The 22,105-nt window shown below is 44.5% G+C and overlaps 1 protein-coding gene across 3 annotated transcripts in view; it reads left to right on the plus strand.

Annotated features, from left to right (window-relative positions):
* SYNE1 (spectrin repeat containing nuclear envelope protein 1) overlaps nucleotides 1-22,105 on the plus strand; it is a 373,726-nt gene that overhangs the window by 233,784 nt on the left and 117,837 nt on the right. For 2 of the 3 annotated variants that reach the window (XM_036414424.2, XM_036414425.2), the window contains 8 exons: nucleotides 3,602-3,787; nucleotides 4,268-4,390; nucleotides 4,834-5,016; nucleotides 6,324-6,467; nucleotides 10,071-10,256; nucleotides 11,714-11,854; nucleotides 17,981-18,148; nucleotides 18,337-18,498. In XM_036414424.2, coding sequence (XP_036270317.1) covers nucleotides 3,602-3,787; nucleotides 4,268-4,390; nucleotides 4,834-5,016; nucleotides 6,324-6,467; nucleotides 10,071-10,256; nucleotides 11,714-11,854; nucleotides 17,981-18,148; nucleotides 18,337-18,498 — 1,293 coding nt within the window. Of the gene's footprint in view, nucleotides 1-3,601; nucleotides 3,788-4,267; nucleotides 4,391-4,833; nucleotides 5,017-6,323; nucleotides 6,468-10,070; nucleotides 10,257-11,713; nucleotides 11,855-17,959; nucleotides 18,149-18,336; nucleotides 18,499-22,105 lie in introns of all 3 variants that reach the window. The other variant, XM_045573412.1, reaches the window with a different exon arrangement.

Below are 22,105 nucleotides of genomic sequence, written 5' to 3' on the forward strand. Positions count from 1 at the left end.
TAGGAAATTCTTGAAAAACCTTATAAGCGTAGATTTGAACTCTATATCCAGACGCTTTTTGTCCTCCATTTCTTTCGTTTGTGATCTATTTTGTTGTCGCATTTCGCAGTTACAGATGGGACGGGGTTTCAGGGTGGAGCCTGCAGCTTTGGCTTCTGTCAGCCCCGCCCTATGCGGGTCCTTCAGTGCTCGCTGCTGCCGGCGCCTCTGAGAGAAAGGTGCCCTCGATTTTCGCCTGCTGCCAAACAGTCTATGCTCTCCCCTAATGAGCCCGGTATTGGGGTTCAGTTCAGTTGGAAGTGGAGTTGGAGGTGGCGTTCAGAGCAGACTGGAGCCCCTGTCTCCTTCCCGTCAGGGCAATCTCGCGGCACAGCCGACCGTCCCTTCTCTGCGCGCCGTGTGTGCGCCTCCGGGACCTCCTTTCTCCTCTCCCCGGGGTTCCGCCTTACAGCCCGGCTCCCTATGGCTGAGCCTGAGTCCCCGGGGTCTGGCCCAGAACCGGGTTCAGAGCAGTTGGGGGCCCAGCACAGTCGGAGCTTTTCTCTCCTTTCCGCTCGGGAACGCCCGCCAGGCACTCGGCCTCCCTCCTCTCCGGCTCCATCCTCTCCGTGCGCGCGCCTTGTCTCCGTACCTTGGGCTTTTCCAGCTCCTCCGCGCCTCCTTCTGGTTTTCTCCTTGCTTCTCGCTGTAGAATTTCCAGTCAGTCAACCTTCCTGTAGTTCTGGGCAATGTCCGTTTTATATTTTAGTTGTATTTTATTGAAATTGTTGTGTGCGGCTGCGGCTAGGTGTTCACCTGGGCGCAGCCATCTTGGATCCCACGAGAATGGAATTTTAAAGGAAACATAAATGTTCATTTTTCTGAGTACATTTTTGGATATAACAGAATATATTGCAATCTTGATAAGGACCATAAAGGCTTTTTCTTTCAAATAACTCCTGTGCTCACTTGTTTATTCAACAAACATTTATAAAGTATTTTTCAAAGGCAGGAATTTCAGGAGGCACTGGGAGTACAAATAGTATGTCCTGTCCCTTCCCTGAGGGAGTTGATAATTAAAGGGAGGAGGAGATGGACAGATCTAGACAATAACACTCCAGGTGATGGTGATGCAGGCATTAAGGGATCAAGTTGACGAAAGATCCCACAGAGAGTGCTCCACCCAGACTGCATGGTGAAAGAATTTTCCTCAGGAATGGGTGATTCTGAACTGAGCTGAGTCCTGACAGACAGGCAGCCCACTGCTATAGTATAAGAGTGAGGGAAGCTCTAAGTAGTGCAATGGAAGGAGCACTCTAGGGAGGGGGCATGGAGGAGGAGGCTGGAAGAAAGAGGCCTCAGAGATTAGAGTAGAGAGCGAACATGGAAGCTGGGTAAGCACTTGGACTTGATCCTAAATTCACTCTGAAGCCTTTGACAGATGTTCTGCAGACAAGTGACAAGTACAGACTTGTGTTTTTAAGAAAGATGATTGAAGTGCCCCGTGGAAATGATCAGGATGATGAAGGCAAGATGACGTAGGAAGTGATTGATTAGATTGTGGCTGTAGTATTCCAGGAGGAAGCAACAAGGCCTCTCTTTGGAGAATGAGAGAAGACACAGGCAGGGGTGTTACCGAGCTGGAATTGTGGGTTTGGAGACTGTGGGAATGGCTGCATAGGAGGGAGGAGCCAAGGACAATTCCCAGGCTTGTTGGACTTGGGCAGTTGGGTGGGTTGAGTCCAGATGGACAGATATGGGTGTTGTGGTTACCTCCCATGACACTCAGGAGAAAACTCGGCCTGCACACACTGTTCCAGTGAGTTCTCTTGTGCCTGCTTTTGTAATTAAAGCCACCTGAGTTTATCCAAAAACAGTGCACAGAGAGAAAATGCATGTTTCCAATGTCAGATGAAAAGGAAAGATGGAAAATTGTTGGTGGGTTAATATCTCAATTACCTGGAAATGTACCCACACATAACAGCCAATTATAGCTTACTTAAAGTCATCTCTCAGGTATGGAATTATGGAATATTTTATTTATACACTAGAGTCCCAGTGAATGGATTCATGTACCAGTGGGGTCTCTTGGTTTGGCCTGCACCCTCTTGAAATCTGGGATCCCTTAGGGGATGTCAGACTGCTCCTTTTGGCCCAATCCCTGCAGGCCAGGCTGAATCTGCACTGGGCCTCTAGTAGGCATATATGATCTTCGGTTAATCTCTTCCTGCCTTCCCTTTGAGATTCATCAGTCTGTTCCCTGTTTCTATGCCTATGCATTGAGCATCTGTCCCCTGGTGGTCAGTGTATGTCATAGCTATCGGTCGAACGGTCAGTCGCTTAGGCTTTTATATATATAGATAATATAGGGTGGGCAAAGTACATTTGCAGTTGTGAGTATGTGAAACAGAGTTTATTCTTCTATTACTAATTACTGTATTATTTATTTATATTATAACTGTAAACCTACTTTTACCCATCCCATATATAATGTTTATTATGAGAAAAAGTATACTATTAAAAAAAATTTTTTTTAATTGATTTCAGAGAGGAAGGGAGAGGGGAAAAGAGAGATAGAAGCATCAATGATGAGAGAGAATCATTGATCCCTGCCTCCTGCATGGCCCCCACTGGGGATCAAACTGTGACCTCGTGGGTCATAGGTCAGTGCTCAACCACTGAACCACACGGGCTGGGCTATACTCTAGTTTTTTACAATAAATCAGAGTCTATGGCCTAAGAATCATGCCTCACCCCCCACTTGTCTTTATACATCCCTCACCCAGGACCTACCCACATTGTATTCACTCTCCTCTGTGCTTCTGCCTGTGTGCCCCCTGTCCATCAGAATACAGGCATCCTTCAGACTCAGCTCTGAGCGAGGCTCTTCAAGGAAGCTTTCTCCAACTGCCTGCAGTTCATCTCACCTCTGGCCTCCTCACCCGTCTTCTCTTTCACTCCACGCAGGCCGTGCACAGCCCGTGGTCATTAGCCCATTCGTGTTAGTCCCGCTCCCAGTAGACGGTGCTATCCTGAGAGACCAGGGCGTGTTTCATTCGTCTTGGGATCCTAGGTTACCTCTACCCCCTCATTTTGCTTAAGGCGGGTGAGCAAACATTTGTTGTTTGCAGAGCTTTAATTTTATTTTAATATCGTAGGTATAGAATATGAGAGCTGAAATGCATCTCCTTAGCTGAAACACATGTGATGAGAGACAGGAGGCCCAGGGGCCTGAGAAAGCCACCCTACGTGCAGAGCACTGCTTTTACTGGGATGCTGTGCTCCTGCCTTAGCCAGGGAGCTGCTTGGGGTGGTAGACAAAGCCTGAGCCTCATGTTCAACACTCAATAACAAGTGGCCTCTGCAAATGGTTTACGGTTTCTGAACTTTGATTTCTTATTCTGTGAGATGGGGTTAATAATAGGTAGGGATGGGCACAGGGGTGTGAAGATCACACACGAGGGCGCACAGAGCCCACCTGTGCAGTGCACGTGGGAAGTGGGAATTATGTCTCCTTACTCCCTTCCCAGTCCGATGGTCTTTACGGTGCACCACACCGTTTTGGTTACCAATACCTCTCCACCTACCTGTCAAGATCATGACTATTGATACTTCACTCTAGACCCTGCTGGAAGAGTCTGAGGAAATTTACAGCGATCTGGAAGTGATGGCTGAGAAGCTGCAGTGCCTCGCTAGCGTGTACCATACAGAGAAGATGGCTCAGCAAGTGGCCGAGCTGGGACGGGAGGCGGAGGAGCTGAGGCAGATGATCAAACTGCGTTTGCAGAATCTCCAAGATGCTGCCAAGGTAAAAATAAATAAATAAATAAACAAATAAATAAATAAATAATAGTTATCATTTAAATTGAGAAGCCCATTTAAAAAAACCATGCCCTAGCTGGTTTGGCTCAGTGCATAAGGTGTTGGCCTGCAGTCTGAAGGGTCTCAGGTTCAATTCCAGTCAGGGCCATGTACCTTGGCCCTGATTGGAATTGAACCTGGCCTTGGTGCTGATTGGGGCTCATGCAGGAGGCAACCCATCGATGTGTTTCTCTCACAGCGATGTTTCTCTCTGTCTCCCCCTCTCTCTTCCACTCTCTCTGAAAATAAATGGAAAAATATCCTCAGGTGAGGATTAAAAAACCAAACCAAACAAACAATGGTGTTTTATAGAGGAGGTATGATGCTCCATCTCTACAGAGCCTTCTTGACTGTGATGCTATTCTTCACCTTGAACTTGAACTTCAAGTGGTTAAGTGTTGACATTCATGTTGTCTTTCCTCCACAGGACATGAGACAATTTGAAACAGAGCTCAAACACCTGCAACTGGCTCTGGAGCAAGCCCAGACCACCCTGTCTTCTCCGGAAGTGGGGCGCCTCAGTCTCAAGGAGCAACTCTCTCATCGACAGGTGAGCAAAATCAATCCAGGAGGGCCTAGATTTTAAAAAGAGGAGAGGTAAGAAAAAAATGATTTTTAAACTCAGTTATAGTCTTAGTTCTGTATGCTAAATGTTTTTTAATATATTTTTTATTGATTTTTAGAGAGGAAGGGAAAGGGAGATATAGAAACATCCATGATGAGAGAGAATCATTGATGGGCTGCCTCTTGCACGCCCCACACTGGGGATCGAGCCCACAACCCAAGCATGTGCCCTGCCCGGAATCAAACCATGACTTCCAGGTTCATAGGTTGACGCTCAACCACTGAGCCACAACTGACCAGGCTCTATGCATTAGTTTTGTGGTGTTTCTTGGAAAACGTTTATAACTTGTAATCACGCTGCAATTTGTCTCTTGCTTATGAGAGAACGTCTTGGATACCAATGTGTGACCTCTGCCCTGGCCCTTTCAGCACCTGCTGTGCGAGGTGGAGGCGCTGAAGCCGAAGGTCCAGGCCGTGCAGACCTGCCAGAGCGCTCTCCGCATCCCCGAGGACGTGGTGGCCAGCCTGCCGCTCTGCCACGCGGCCCTGCAGCTGCAGGAGGAGGCCAGCCGGCTGCAGCACACGGCCATCCAGCAGTGCAACGTCATGCAGGCATGTGCGGGGCCCCCACGCCAGCCCAGCAGCAGCCAGGGGCATGGCTCCTGGACGGAGCTTGTGTGGGCTCAGCCTTCAGAACACACCCAGAGCGTTAACTGTGGCAGACTGCGGTGGTTATGTGGAATTAGGGAGTGAAATGCTATTTTATTTGGATCGCCCACGGAAGCCTGAGGAAAGCTCTGTAAAAAGTAGCTGTTGGTGAACACTGTCTTTTAGCGATATTTTTAGAAGAGCAGCTTATAAAGGTTAATATTTTATTCAGCCACATTTTTATCTCGTTATTCATCTGAGAATCATCCAGAGCCTTGTAATATGCCTTTACTGATAGCACATATGACAGAATTTTTTTCATATTTCAGCTTATTGATGCACCAAATGCATTTTTAGTGCCTGGGAAGTGCACCCAAGTATAACGCTTAGTCTCTTTAGTAAAAGAAAAATCATTTGTTAGGAAAATATGATACTGTTTACCTCATATCTCATTGCAATTCATGGTGCACCATTTCTTTATCATTATTATTATTTTTTTACTCCTCTCTCGAGAATATTTTTCCATTGATTTTTAGAGAGAGTGGAAGAGAGGGAAAGACAGAGAGAAATATCTATGTGAGAGAAACACATCGATTGGTTGCCTCCTGCATGTGCCCTGACCAGCGTCCAAGTCAGGGAGGAGCCTGCAACTGAGGTACTTGCCCTTAGTTGGGACCGAACCTGGGACACTTGGGTCTGCAGACCGACACTATCCACTGAGCCAAACTGGCTAGAGCTCATGTTGTACCATTTTTACCCCCAAGTTATATACATACCCTCCCATTGTGTTGCTCATGGCCTCTTTGGTCAACTATCCTTGGTCCATATAATACCTTGTCATTGGTTAGGCAGTAAATTCCTGGGAATAGAGGTCACGCTGAAGTGATTTTTTATCCTCTACTCCAGTAGTTACCAAGTGCCTTACACATACACTCCGTATTCTTAGACGGATAATAATTGTGTTTTCAAACTGTTCCTACCATGTCTGACCATGGCATTGCCTTCGCAGGACAATGAGTAGGGGGAGATGGAACATCTCGCCACTTAATTACTTTGAGTTCCTGAATCATCTTGGCAACATAGAGAGAAGGTTCGAAATATCTGAGCAAAGTTGAGGCTTTGGATCGCCTAGGGATTTTATCCATCATTTCTCTATTCCCCAGACACGCAGGCGATAAGCGTTCAGGCTGTAGTTGGCTGATAGCGGCACAGCCTTGCTCCCCCAGCTATTGGGATGGAGCGATAAGACTGTGGCCTCTTTTCCCCCAAAGGAGGCCGTGATGCAGTATGAGCAATGTGAGCAGGAGATGCAGCGCCTCCAGAAGCTGATAGAAGGAGCCCACAGAGAGATCGAGGGCGCGCCCGTGGCCACCAGCAACATCCAGGAGCTGCAGGCCCAGATTTCTCGGCACGAGGTGAGACAGGAGCACGGGAAGGGGGCAGGGCACCAGCTGGATTAGCAACTGTGACTGGCTTCCAGTGAAGGAGAGAGAAAGTTTCTACCTGTTCCACACATGCGTGGTGGGCTCTTGGGCAGTCTCTTGGGCTGTCTTTGCATTTTGAGGATGACTAACATGAATCTTCCCTCGCCTCTTTTTTTAAAAAATATGTATTCATTGATTATTAGAGAGAGAACAAGGGAGAAGAAGAGATAGAAACATCGATGAGAGAGAAACATTGATCCGTTGCCTCCTGCAGGCATCAAGTCAGCAATCCAGGCATGTGCCCTGACAGGGAATCAAACCTTTGACCTCTAGGTGCATCGGAGGACACTCAATCTACTGAGCCCTGCCTGCCGGGTGAAGAACTGGATTTTTTTTTTTTTTTTAGATGATTTCCCAAGCCCCCAGATCTAGTTCCTCAAAGAAAACAGATTCTAATCTAGTATTTTGGGCTCCAAGTTAGTTTTCACTGCAGCAGGGTCTATCCGGGGTACCTCATTGCCTCAAAGAAAAGAATGACGGGCCCAGAAACAAATGACATGCCCAAGGTCATGGAGCCAGTTCCCAACACAGACAGCTGCCACCGACTGTTCTGGCTCCTGATCAGAGATCTGCTCATTCTGTCACCATCTCCGCACCCTCCCCACCCCTCCTCTCCGTTCTAAACATCAGTGTAGACAAATGTTAGCTTTGTCATGGGATTTAGAATAAATCTTCACATCAATGATGACCTGGGCTGAGCAAGGCTCATTGTATGTATCAAACAAACACAGGAAGGAAAGTGCTGAGAGGAGTCAACCTGATTTGTGATAACATATAAAACTGGAAGAATGCTTCTTCCTGTACTTTCTGTCTGCTGTTAATAGAACTAAATCCTGATGAGAGTCTGATTTCCTTACGGATAGCTTGAACTCAGAATAACTGATAACTGATTCATTTGCCTTTTTTTCCCCCCCTGTGATTTTTCAAATGTTGCATTTAATGAGAACATCATCCTGCCACTTTCCAGTCACAGGAGAGAACACGCAGGCCTGCTGCTGTCCACTGGGTCTAGGCCTGCCCCTGAGTGCAGAGGGCAGCCCCAGAGGGCAGCTCTCCTCGGAGTGGCCACTGCTCCGGAAACCCCCACCATTATGCTCGTCCTTCATAATCATTTTCAGAAATAACCAGTAAAAATGGAAAATACATATGCTTTCTGAGAATAGAGAACAGGTCAGCCCAGTCAATGCTCCATTTTAATAGAGCAGACTTGACCACCAAACAACAAAGTTAATGGGAGATGGGCAGGCGTACCTTAAGGAAGAAAGTTCTGGAGAACTAATTCTGCACTCTGTCATGTAGGGTAACTATATAGTGCAGATTCTCATGAGCATAGGAAATCAATGTCTTTGGAGACTAGAATTGCATTTAAAAAAAATCTTTATTATTGAAAGTATTACATATGCCCTCTTTTCCCCCCCATTGATCCCATCTAGCCCCCACCCCACGCCTTCCACACTATATTTTCTGTGTCTGTGGATTATACACACACTGAGTGGCCAGATTATTATGATCTCTGAATACATAATAATCTGGCCACTCAGTGTGTGTGTGTGTGTGTGTGTGTGTGTGTGTGTGTGTGTATTAGAGGCCCGGTGCATGAGTGGGGTCCAGGCCAGCCTGGCCAGGGGGAGGGGACATGGGTGGTTGGCCAGTCTGCCTGCTGGTCCAACTCCTGGTTGAGGGGACAAGTTGCATATTAGCCTTTTATTATACAGGATATATACACTGAGTGGCCAGATTATTGTGCGTTCAGAAATCATCATCATCTGGCCACTCAATGTATATGCATACAGGTTCTTCGATCTCTTGAATTGCATTTTTAGCAAACAACTCAGCTTAGTTTTACACACAGTAGAGTTGAGAACTGCTTAGGCAATGGGTGTTTGCTGTCAGCGTGGGCACACACTGGCACTGCAGGCTGGATGGGCAGTGATCCTCCATGTGGGCACAGAGGGCGGAAGGACTGAGACTCATCGTGCTTCATTAGATTCCTCTCACCTACCTGATGGGGCAAGCCATTGTAAGAATGCCCAAGGATTTGTCCAATGGGAACAGAATCCAACGAGTCCAGTGAGCTGGTAGTTGTCTTTTATATGTGCCTGTTAACTAATTATTCATAGAGTACCCATGTGGTAGCCATGAGACCAGATAGACAGTAAATAGCTACTTAATTGCTACTATATTTTTAAAACCTGTTAGGTTTAATTATCTACCAGCCCTAGTAGATAAAGAAGTTATGATTTCTACTTTTTAAATCCTTGCTTTAAAAGTCCCTGTACTATTCTAGATGTCAGAAGAACTGGCTAAAGTAACAATAACAAAATGGTACACATGTTTGTGTATATGTGTATACATATGAACATATGTTGACATGTACACATCCATATACACAGACATATGCATGCAGATATGTCATTTTTTTATTGTTATTTTGTTTGTTTCTGAACTTCAAAGCTCTAATTTGAATGTCAGTGTTTTTAAAATGAGTGTATGTACATGTATCTGTATATACTTCCTCATTTTAAAGACACTGACATTTAATATCTTTGCTACAAACTGTTTTGTACAAACTTTTTAGACAAAGGAGCCAAATAAGAGGAATAGGAAGAAGTAATGGTGTTGTAGTTTTAGGAATAAGTTTTAGAATATACACTTTCACTTTTCAAAAGAAGTATACAGCTTTTAAGTAAGAATATCATTTCTAATATTTTAGAATTAAAGTTCTAATTTATTATTTTAGAATATTAAGAGCTGTGTGCTGCCCAGAATATATTTTCAATAAGTTCCTGGTAAAAGGTTTAAAACCCTCTAACTCGTAAGAAAATTTTTTTCAACAAGGAACGCATTTAAAAGCTGTGAAATTTGAGCTGAATAAGTTCAAAGCTCTCCTCGGAAGCATCAGAAACATCTGAGGCATAGTAGAGAACAAGAGGGAAATTTTGATGAATGCAAAACATTTTATTTGGGGAGTAATCTGCATTTAAAACGTTAGGCTTTCCTGGGTAAATAAATTCAGCTTATTTACAAAACAACAGCCCCCAAAGACCCAAAATGGCAAGCCATTTGCTTACTGCCCAGGTCTGAACAGCACACTGCGCTGTGTGAAATACTCAGCATTGAGCTGAGCTTTGCATTTTTTGGTAATTTTAGTCATCACATGACCTGATTTCCATGGCATGAACCATCTGGCAGTGACAGATTCTTTAGGCGCTGCAGAGAGAGTGGCAGGTTCTTCAGGTTACATAAGTTCCTGCCTGCGCACGCAGCATCCCTCCGGGGCAGGATCCCTGGCCGGAGCCTGGGTGTCCTGCCTGCGGCTCGCAGCCCCGCTCTGCCCGCCCCGCGCGGTGGTCTGGCTCCAGCTCCAGCGCTGCAGGCAGGCGCTGCCCCTCGGTGCACATCCTGCCTCCCTCCCCCTGCCGCCCGGCGTAGCGCCGCCCGCTCATTGGCCAGCCCCGGAGGAAGATGAAAGCTACTAGCTGCTTCCTTCTGATGCCGCTCTGACACTCAGGGGGTGGGAAAATGTTTCCCCAGGAGCTGGCTCAGAAGATCAAGGGCTACCAGGAGCAGATCGCCTCCCTGAACTCCAAGTGCAAGATGCTGACCATGAAGGCTAAGAACGCCACCATGCTGCTGACGGTGACGGGCGTGGAGGGGCTGGCCGAGGACTTGGACCGGGAGCTCCTCCCCGCCACCTCCGCCCACCCCTCTGTGGTCATGGTAAGTGAGGGTCAAGGCCAGGTTTGCGGGGCGCCCAGCACTGGCACTCCCCCTCTCTCTGACTGCACCCTGGCTGCTGGCTGCATGTTCACTCTGGCTTATTTTAGGGATCAGAAGTAGGTCTTGCCGATGAGAAGTGAGGAGCAGGCTCCTGAACTGGGCCAGAGCCAGTATTTAGTATTTGACACTGTAAACAATGACAGTTGACATAAATCTATTTGCTTGAGACTACTGGATTACTTAACATGCCAAAGGTCGCCCTGCATTTGTTTATAACTGAGCAAGAACACGGAGAGGCTCTAAGTATTAAAAGAGGAAAGGAAGAAAAAGAAAGAAAGAGAGAGAGAGAGAGAGAGAGAGAGAGAGAGAGAGAGAGAGAGAAAGAAAGAAAGAAAGAAAGAAAGAAAGAAAGAAAGAGAAAGAGAGAGAGAAAGAAAGACAAAGATAAAGAAAGAAAAGAAAACCCCTTTGCATGTTTTCTAGGGGATGGGATAATCATGATACACATATTGTATGTTTTCCAAGTTAAAACGTTGGCTGGCTGGGTATGTGTGTTTAGTTTAGAAATGTTTAGTAAAATATAGAAGAAGGCTAATATTAAAAAAATAAGAAAATAGAAAATCCAAAGCTTAAGCTTTGGATTAAAATAAAGAAGTTCCACTAATTTCTGCCTGCATTATTTCCCCATCACTTCACATGTAAGCTGCATGAATTATTTTGGTAACTCAGTGTTTCCCACACATGTGTGTGTACTTTCCACACATATGTGCTGTGCCACGTCCAGTGCATAACCAATACTTAGGTGATAGATCCCCTAGGGTGCAGTTATCTTCTCAGGATATTTGAAATGTGAGATGCACACAAAAGTCCAAGCTTCATTTGATAGACTCTTCCATCATGTGTACAACTCATTTTTAAAAAATTATTTATAAAGATACAAACAATCAAGAAAAAGAAAATGAATTAGAGAACTATTTCATCAACTACAAAACTGTTACTCTGATATGCACCTCCTAGCCTTGATTTTTTTCAAATGGTTCCTGGCTTCATGTGCACCTGCACTGCACTTTTATTTTTTAAAACATATTTTATTGATATTTTTTTACGGAGAGGAAGGGAGATAGTGAGCTAGAAACATCGATGAGAAAAAAACATTGATCAGGTGCCTCCTGCACACCCTCCACTGGGGATGTGCCCACAACCAAGGTACATGCCCCTGACTGGAATCAAACCTGGGACCTTTCAGTCCACAGGCCAACACTATCCACTGAGCCAAACCGGTTTCGGCAAGCACCACACTTTTAAATACTAACACAGTGTGTATGAGATATGGGTCTTAGTCACTCTAATCTTTGTTCTAGTATAGTTATCTCTGTTTGACCTATGCCTGACCAGGTCTTCTGTTACCCTGCTAATTGATCTTTATGTCCTCTGGGCTACCTTTTGTGTGATGGCAGGTGACTGCAGGTCGCTGTCACACTCTGCTGTCACCTGTCACCGAGGAGTCTGGGGAGGAGGGAACCAGCAGTGAGATCTCCTCTCCGCCTGCCTGTCGCTCCCCATCTCCTGCGGCAAACACCGAAGCTTCTGTGAACCAGGTACCTACCACCCGCTCCGGGGCCCCCCTCGCTGTGCTCTCTGGATGGCTGCAGGACTTCGTTCCTGTCGGACTGGGGGTGTGAATCCTGGACTTGGAGGAGCACAGCGTGCGGTATGACAGTTGCACAAGCTGTGATTGTCATGTGAGACCACTCCTGGCTTTACAGGCCATCTCCTCTCCAGAGCTCCTGGCAGTGAGATGAGCAAAAACTGGGTCACAGGAATGCTAGCGAGAGAAGGCTCTGTTTTAAGGCATGAGGCTCCTGTGTCTGACAGCTCTCGGTAATGGAGCCCTGCATCCTAACAGAAAAGGAAACGTTTATGTCGCCCGTGTAAAATATTGTGATTCTATTGCTACATGTATGGAAGTTAGTTTTGACAACCAGCTCAGATTTTTTAAAATAAAATATTTTTATTGATTTCAGAGAGGAAGGGAGAGGGAGAGAGACATAAGAAACATCAATGATGAGAGAGAATCATTGATCGGCTGTCGCCTGTATGCTTCCTATTGGGGATTGAGTCCATAACCTGGCCATGTGCCCTAGCTGGGAACCGAACCGTGACCTCCTGGTTCATGGGTCATTGCTCAACCCCTGAGCCAAATCAGCCAGGCCCAGCTCAGATTTTGAAGCTGGAAAACTTTACTTCATCTTATCATACTTTTGTTTCATTTATTAATGATTTTCCAATTTGAAGGGCTGGCTGCCAGTTTACATATTAGAATGCCTAAGTAGATTTGAGCTTTTGCACTTATCATTCAATAATCTTAAATTTTATTGTTTTATAAAATAAGAATAACTCCTTGTTTTGAGATGCCTTTTATCACACATTATATTAAAATAGATGCTATAAAAGTATGTCAACAGTTTTTATGGAAATATTAAATAGAAATAAAAAAGACACACATACAATAATCAACAAATTTTGAGGCATGTTGAGTAATACTGCCTTTTTCTCATTTGGCCAAAACAACTAACCATTTTTTTTAATTGTGCTACTATAAAATTATGTAAATAAAAAAAGAAAAATAAATAAAATTATGTAAATTTTCAAAGAGGTTTAGCTGTATTACCAAGGAAGAAATATTATACAGAGAGCCCTAGTTGGTGTGGCTCAGTGGACTAAAGGGTCCCTGGTTCAATTCCAGTCAAGGGTACATACCTAGGTTGTGGGCCCGATTCCCAGTGTTGGGCATGCAAGAGGCATCTAATCAGTGATTCTCTCTCCTCATTGATGTTTCTCTCTCTCCCTAACCCATCCTCTCTGAAATCAATAAAAATATATTTACAAAAATATTACACAGAGCAAAGACTGTATTAATACAATTGATCATACTTTTTTAAATTTTAAAGCAGAAGCATTCAAAATAAGGTTTCTGTGATAAAGAAAACCCCTCTCCCCCCAAAAGGAAAATACAATTGAGGAATCTTTAGCTAAACAGTTCTCTTGGTTAAAAATCTCTGGAGCTCTAGGGCAGTTTCAGTTCATCCGTTCATCAGCTACATCCTGAGTGCCTGTTCAGGGAGCACTCGTCCCAGAGATGCAGCAAAGGGGAAGACAGATGGGACCCCTACCCTCCAGGCCCCTGTAGTATACAGAGAACGATGGCGGTGGGACCAATAATAACAGAAGTGATGAGAGGAAATTGAAAAACAGCACCCATGGGGAAGTTCAGGGTGCTCTGGAGGATTTGGGGAACTGTTCGCCAAGTTCTGATTTTAAAATATGCATTACTCATTCTTTGAAATGTTCTTTCCTGTGGTCACATATTCTTAGGGTCAGAGAAACATGTCTGCAGTCAGCTGTTGATTGTTTAGAAAAAAGCGTATGCCTAATATTCTTAAAACTAGAGGCCTGGTGCACAAATCTGTGCACAGGTGGGGGTTAGCCTGCCCCCAATTGCTCCCTCACCCCAATTGGGGACTGGGCTGGCTGGCCAACCTCCTGCGGCCTGTCCCCCCAGCCCACCTGGCCCCCGATCAGGGTGCAGGAGTCCAATTGGGGGCATTGCTGGTCAGGGGAGGGGCTGAGAAGGTTGGCCGGCTGGCTCTACCTGCATCGAACCAGTTGGCCAGCCACAGGGTACGTCATAGTGACAGGTCATTCTGGTTGTTCTGGTCCCTTGGCGTTTATGTATATAGATTGGACAATAAACATTGACCTTGAGACTAACCCTGTGGGAGAATATCCCTTTTCTAAAAATATAAGTCTTGATGCTGCTTCTTGCAAAGTGTCTTTCAAAGGACAGGAAAGTATCCTGTAAATGATAATTATTTATCATAATTATTTTAACTATTGAGCTCAAGCAAATGCCCCAATTGTGAGTGAGATTATGTTTTATTTTAATCCCACTTGTCATCTCTCTCCGTCAAAGGAAACTACCAATTAAATCACATTGTTAACCTGACACACATATGTGATACCAGAAGTTCTTTCTTTTTAAATGTCATTCAGTTTATGTTAGGCAGCTCTTCCAGGAGGAAGCTATTAAAAAGCAAAAGTATTATGCAGAGGGGGCATCAGGAGAGAACTTGGGGGTCAACAGAGGTGAGGCACAGATCCTCACTCCCACAACATTACAGGGGCTTGAAACTTTGCTCCTTCTGAGGGAGGTCTCCTGCTTCACATTGGCGCCAGATATAGGACTCTCTTTCACAGCCTGCGTAGAAAGAGTTCCAATTCAGGGTTCAGGTTCTGGAGAAGGGCTGCACACAAATGAAGAGACTTGAGACTTGAAGAAATTCAACTTGGCGATACGGGGGGCCAGGTGGTAGTCCAACTCTAGTGGGAGAACTACTCCTGCTCTGGCCCTGCCATCCCTTTTATCGAGGCTTTGGGGAAAACATCTTAGGCAACATAAACAGAAATTTACATGTAGCCCTTAGGCAGGAAATAACAGACACTTACACGGGACAAACAAGGTGGAGGCAGCTTCAGCTAACAATATCTCAACTACAGGTTAGAGCAATTAAGGTTGTTGACCAGCCTTCCTGGCTTCCTGTCAACATCTCTTTTTTAGTGAAACTGATTTGTTTTCCAGCACATTATGTTTGGTGTCACACTAACAAATTGACCCCATCAGTTACAGCCACATTCCATTCTTCTTCAGTAAAGTAAGTCAGGGGAGAAGGGATAAATATGGTCCCAGCTAGTTTGTCTCAGTGAACAAAGCATCTATCTATGGACTAAAGCACATGTGTCAAACACAAGGCCCGCGGGCCAAATCCGTCCCGCCAGGCCTTGCAATGTGGCCCGCACCACGCTGTCATCACTGCACTCCGCTGCGTTTCCATCACAATGACAGTTTCAGTAAACCATTCGGCCCGCGATTTAGGCTGGATTTTAGATTTTGGCCCCTTCTCTGATTGAGTTCGACACCCCTAGACTAAAGGGTCCTGGGTGAGTCGGGAGCTTATATATACACCCACGTTTGAGAATGTGCAGAGAAAAACTACAAATGAGAAAGACGGAATGGCTAGAGCACATGTGTCAAACACAAGGCCCGCGGGCCAAATCCGTCCCGCCAGGCCTTGCAATGTGGCCCGCACCACGCTGTCATCACTGCACTCCGCTGCGTTTCCATCACAATGACAGTTTATGACTGTTCAGTAAACCATTCGGCCCGCGATTTAGGCTGGATTTTAGATTTTGGCCCCTTCTCTGATTGAGTTCGACACCCCTAGGCTAGAGAGCTGGGTGGACAGTAGAGAGAGGAAAGGAAAGTGCTTCCAGAAAGGATGGCCAGTGGAATGGGTGCTGCTGAGCTGTCCAGCCAGAGAAAGACTGGGACATATCCTTTTACTTCACAGGGAGGAGCCACTGCTGATGAGGCAGGTACAATCTTAGTGAGCTCCTTAGGATTGAAGCCATCTGGGCATTTAGAATTTAATGGAGGGTGAGAAAGTTAATCTATCAAGTGTAAACTGCCATTTTCAGAAGCTGCATTACAAACTGGGAGGAAAGTAATAAATAGTGATTACAAATGTGTATTCAGGTGTATGCACATGTAATGACCTGTCAATGATTTGTGAAATTTCTAATAGATGACACCCTATAAGAAAATCATTATGAGAGAAAGACTGTTTGCAGGGGTTTTCAGGGGGAAAAGATTTGACCCTGTGTGCTGAGGAGAGAGTCAGGAGAGAGGAGAGGTAGTAAAGGACTGAGCCTTGGAAAGCAAAGGAGTATGGGATTCTGGGAGGGTGAGCCTTAAGCAAGAAAACTGGCCAGAATAATATAAAGGTGAGTCTGAATCCAGACACACTTTTGGAAATTTAGGAATTTTAGGAGTATCTCTTGGGTGCCTTCATTGAGTGTCTGTACACATATGTGTGTGTGGGAGCACACGCATACGTGCATCCTGTAAAGTGAAATTATGTTGAATTCTGGTTGGGGATTTCCAAGTGGGTGAAGCAGAGGTCAAAGGGACGAAGGAAACAAAGGTGTTGGCAAAATAAAGGTCTAAGTAACTTTAGACATCACTGGTGCACGTGGGCTGAACCAAGTCAGTGCTGGCAGGCTGTCATGTTCAAGGGCGTGGAGGACTGAAGTGGGTTGGAGGTGCACGAGGATGAATGAATGAGAGCTTTCCCAAAAACTCGAGAATACCGAGGTCACCAGCCAACGAGGTGACAGGATTAGCAAAGGAGAGGAACCCGTCTCCATGTCCCAGTGTGGTCAGGAAGTGTTAGAGACTTATCTGGAGCCTGAGCAACAATAACAATGTAGTTAGGTCCCCTGGCCCTCAGCTAGGACTGTAGTGAGTCCTCAGAAGCAGATGGTGCTGCACAGAGGAGGGACGGTGCATGAGGTGGGAGTGACTGGTCCCAGTTATATGACTGTGTAGGAGGAGAACGCCAACTGGACCTCAGGGGTCCTGACTTCTCCGGGGTCAGACTGCCGTCTGCATTCACGCCACTACGGGACCTGCTTCTCTTCCATGCTGACCCCAACCACCAGCCCCTGCCTGCTATGACCTTGGTTTCTCAGGCAGCTGGGACCTGCTTCACTATATTTCACCAAGACGTTATTATCCATAAGGTTCAGGCATTTAAAATTAACATAATTTTCTTCATTAATATAACTGTAAAAGGAGTGAACTTTATAATGGCAATACCCAGAATCTAAACATCACTCACAAATTCAAATTTCTACTAATATACAGATAAATAACCACAGAAACAATTGGGAACACATGACCTATATGTCTTGATATAATAGATCCTATTGTCAATATTAATAAAATATGTTCTATGACTTATAACCCAAGGAATAAAAATAAGTCAAGGGCCTGGCTTTTTTATCATTCACTTTGATTACTTTTTTGTGTACTTTCCAGGAATTGATTACAAGGAAACCTTTTTTTTTTTAATATTATTTGTTTCTTACACTAGTTTAACTTCCCCATTATTTTTTCCCTTTCTAAAAATGAAAATATTTAAATTAATTTCCATGAAGAATGAGCTCTCAAATATGGAAGATCTGGTTATTCCTGAAAAATCGCTTTCTAGAGATTTAATTTTACTTAAAGCAGATTATTCAGAACTTTAAGCAGAATTTTAGAAAATGTTCAGAAAAGATTACTTAGGGTTTTCGTTTTGCTATAGTCATTAATCTTCAATCCTTTGTATTTCCATTTTACCAAATAGAAAATAAGAGTGAATTTTGGCAACTTCTATTGCTAAATTTGTTTTGATTTTTTTTTTTTACATAAACTGAAATTCAAAAGCAACTATAATGTGCTTTTTGATATGACCTCTACACAAGAATTTGCTCACTTTAATAGTCTGTAGCCCCACTCTAGCCAATTTGGCTCAGTGGATAGAGCGTTGGTCTACAGACTGAAGAGTCTTGGGTTCTATCCCAGTCAAGGGCACATGCCCAGGTTGTGGGCTCAATCCCCAGTAGAAGGCAGCCAATCAATGATTTTCTCTAATCATTTATTTTTCTCTCTCCATCTCTCCCTCTCTCCATCTCCCTTCCTATCTGAAATCAATAATAATAATAAAAAGTAGTCTGTAGCCCCTGGCACAAGTGAGAATCCTCCCCTGACAGACAGCATGCAGAGCATGTGAGCCTCCGCTCTGTCTTGCCCTTGACTCCAGCACTGTGCTTTGCCCACACAGGATATTGCTTATTACCGAGCCTTGTCTGCTGAGAAGTTGCAGACAGATGCCGCAAGGATCCAGCCCAGCGCTTTGCCATCCCAGGGGTTGTATGAGCCAGGCCTGGAGCCCTCGGCGACCGCGATGCTGGACAACCTGCAGCGCTCCTGGGAAACTCTGAAGAACGTGGTAAGTCGTTGGAATGTGGACCAGACACCCATGACCTTCGTGGTTGCCTTTTGCAATCCACACAGAGAGTTTGCACATGCTGACCACCCTCTGTTGGGCCACAGTGGGCGCGCGGTGAGGAAAGCAGTGTCCTAATCTGGAAGATAAGGGGCGAGGGAGCGTTTGGTAATATCCCTTTTCTGCTCTAGATCAGCGAGAAGCAGCGCACACTCTACGAAGCTCTGGAGCGCCAGCAGAGGTACCAGGACACCCTCCAGGCCATCTCCACGAAGATGGAGGCCATCGAGCTGAAACTCAGTGAGAATCTGGAGCCGGGCAGGAGTCCAGAGAGCCAGATGGCTGAGCATCAGGTAAAAATAGCGGTGACTTAGTTTCCTGCCTGATTTCATGAGTGCACTCCTGTGGCTGGTCACCGGCCAAGCGTGCGTGGGGAGAGCAGACTGACTTTTTTTACTGGGTCAGTTCTCACTGAGTAAACAAGATGCCACATGGTGATGGTTTTCACTCCTGCCTCAGGGATGGGTCTAAGAGGGAAAGAAAGAAATCCACACCTTGAATCTAATGAAAGGAAGCCACATGCATTGATGTTGCTTTCTTATTTTTATTTTACGAAGTGTAGTTCCTTTACTTTAAAAAAATCTTTATTGTTGAAAGTATTACCAATATCCTCTTTTTCTCCCCATTGACCCCGTATTGCCTGCCCAGGCCATCCCCTCCCCAGGCCTCCGCCACCCTATTGTTTGTGTCCATATATGCATACAAGTTCTTTGGTTGATCTCTTCCCACCTCTCCAATCCCCCTTCCTTCCCACCCCTCACCTTTCCTCTGAGATCTGATAGTCTGTTCCATCTTGTATTTCCTTTATTTTGCTGTAAACCGTTGTAAGAATAAGACGCCCTTCCACCTTCTCTGGGGATTGTTGTTCTAAGAAACTGAACCGTGCGCCCAGCACCTCCCATTACACTTAAGAGAATGGCTCTCAGACTTCAATGGGCAAAGACACAATTGAAAAATCAGGGCTTCTAAGTTATAATTTGGTGCTTGTTCTCGACCTGAATTCCTTTTGAAAAGGTTATATAAACTAGGCAAAGCTATAACATTTTACAAGATAGAGACAATTATATCAGCCTAACTCAGAAAGCTATTGATTAAAAACAAAACAAAACGAAACACTAATAAATTATATGAAGGCTGGAATAGAGTGAACTTGAGTGTCACTTGCTTAGATAAGCAGAAGTCCATGTTTCTGGAGAGGGTCTCACAGCTCACCTCTCTCTCCTTTTTGGGTCCTCTTTGCCTTTGTTCAAGGCTCACCATTCTTGTGTCCCATGTGACTGACCCCTCACCCCCCAAAAAAATAAAAAAATAAAAATACACAAACAAACAACTTCCCTGGGTCCCCCAGGACTTAGGAACTCCATGAAAATGGGATCCTGGTGATTTGCCCTGGTGATCTGCCTGGTGACATTATAGAGTTGCTGATTGAAAATGCAAATTAGCTCCCAGTCACCACCACCTCCATACCTCCAGGCAGTCCTATGAAAACACACACAAGCTAAGCATAGAGCAAATTATTATTTTGTTCAAGGCATTTAATGGAGAAAGCTCAAAAGTGTGTATTTATGCTAAGTATTGTAAATTAGAAATGAGCATGTGGCTTTTCTTGTAATGTGGACCAACCATGTGACTTCTGTCTCTTTCTAAGGTGAGCATGGTAATGCTGACAATCATGGCAGTGAGGAGATGTAGCTAATTCAGTGATGAATGCCTATTTGAGCTTAACAATTATGTTAATGCTCTAATGAGAGGGGAAGAAGTATAAATAATCTGTAATGTGTTACGTAATTACAAATCTGACATTTTCCATTTGACCTACTTTTTGCTGTCAGAATCTAAGTTCTATAAATTCTGGGACAGAGCTGCCCACATGAAAGCTCATGGTATCACAGCATCTAAATTGGTTTTTACCTTCTGGAATGGTACTTAAAAAATTCCAAGCACTGCCCAGCCAATGTGGTTCAGTGGTTGAGCACCAACCTATGAATCAGGAGGTCACTGTTTGATTCCCAGTCAGGGTACCATATTGGGGTTCTGGCTCGATCCCCTGCAGAGGGTGTGCAGGAGGCAGTTGACCAATGATTCTCTCATCATTGAAATTTCTATATCTTTCTCTTTCCTTTCCTCTCACTCTAAAATCAACAAAATAAATTTTTTAAAAATTTCCAATCACTACTGTAGAATCACTGTTTCTAAATTCCAGTTGAATGTGAGTGAGAAAGTCCAGTATGCTTTTTATAGTTCCTAGAAATTAATACAAACACTTCAGTTGTTATTTTTCCCCCAATACTCTCTCGGAAGCATTCATGTTTCTTTTGAGAGCTAACCAAATTCCTACCTTATTCCTTTAAACTTTTGTCCAAATCTACTGAATTTGGGTGGAATGCTGTGACTTTCCTGTTATCCTCTATACATTGTTTGGTAGATTACATTTTAGACATTCACGGGCTCATACGCTGGCTTGTCACTCTGTGATGGGACCTCCATGTCATAGGCAGCTAACGCTTTGTGGGAGTGTGTGGTCTCTGCCTCACCAAGCCCAGTGGTGGGTAGTAGACAGAGCTCTGAGGTTATTTTGTTTTGGTGTTTTGGTGATAATATACAGCCACTCAACGTTGAAAATGAACTATGCTGCTGTAGATAGTTCTGAAAGTCACAATGAAATTCATGTTTACGTTTGGTGTTGAACCAAGCCATATCCTCTCCAGAGTGAGTCATTTTAGAGAAGCGCAAGGTAGCTGGGTCTGTAAACCACGAAAGTGTCATGCACACGCCCCCTTCTCACCACAAGTCAGAAGCCCAACGACTTGCCTTTCATCTTCCTCTCCTTAGCTTTGAGTCAGACATCCTGGGGAAGCAGCTGGCCACCAGCCAAGACAGGGCTAGGGGGTGAAGACCTATTTGACTGCTGGCTGGACATTTTCACAAAAAACTGAAGTGAAATTCACATCCTATAGCATGAACCATTTAAAAGTGTAGGGTTCTGTGGCATTTATAAAAACATTTCATCACCCATAGAGAAAACCCCAGGAAGCTTGGCTGTTAAAAACTGTAGCTGTCTTCCAAAAATATCCGCTCTCCCTTGAGAGTAAACAGAAGCATGAAAGAGAGGCTTCACCCTCACAGGATGAAGCTCAACCTTGCTAGAATCTCTCACTTCCTAGTTCTTTCATTACATGTACTCTTCAGAGCATTCAGGGAGCTGCCTCAGAACCGTGTGAGCTGGAAACGGAAGCTAGTGACTTCACTCTATACTTGATTGGTCAAAGCTACTGAGATTAAATGGGGAAGCTTTTTTGTTTTGTTTTATTTTTTTGTTTCATGATTCAGATACATGTTTTCTCTGTCAAGAATAAGAATGAATTCAGCTAGATCTGTTAAGCATCTACTATGTACACAGCTGAAATAGATGAATTTTTTTCACTAATTTGTGGTCAAAATAACCTACTATAGGGTAGAGTGGATTACCAAGACATTGAACTATAAATAAAATTTTTTAAAAAAAAGTGACTGTGGGCTACAGCCGTAGGAAGTAGCTAAGAGAAACCTCCTGCAGGTCTTTGGGGAGATGCAGATTTTGAAAATTTGGAATGGCAACAGGAGTGGGTAGAAGGCACTATAAATGAACTTGTGAGGAAAGCCACAGATGTGAAATAGTGAGGGTGCTATTCTTGCTCATACAGAAGATCAATGCAGAGAAAGACAATGCCGTCCAACTAGTTATGGAGATGCCTATAGATTAAACAGACTAAATAATGCAAATGTTATACTTTTGGCAATCAAATACCAAGAAGTTATTATTAGGTAGTATGAAATAATTTACTGGACAAAATTTTTTTAATATATTTTTATTGATTTCAGAGAGGAAGGGAGAGGGAGAGAGAGAGAGAGAGAAAAACA

The sequence above is a fragment of the Pipistrellus kuhlii genome, unplaced genomic scaffold (genome assembly GCF_014108245.1).
Source record: "Pipistrellus kuhlii isolate mPipKuh1 unplaced genomic scaffold, mPipKuh1.p scaffold_m20_p_5, whole genome shotgun sequence".
In the NCBI taxonomy this organism is placed as follows: Eukaryota; Metazoa; Chordata; class Mammalia; order Chiroptera; family Vespertilionidae; genus Pipistrellus; species Pipistrellus kuhlii.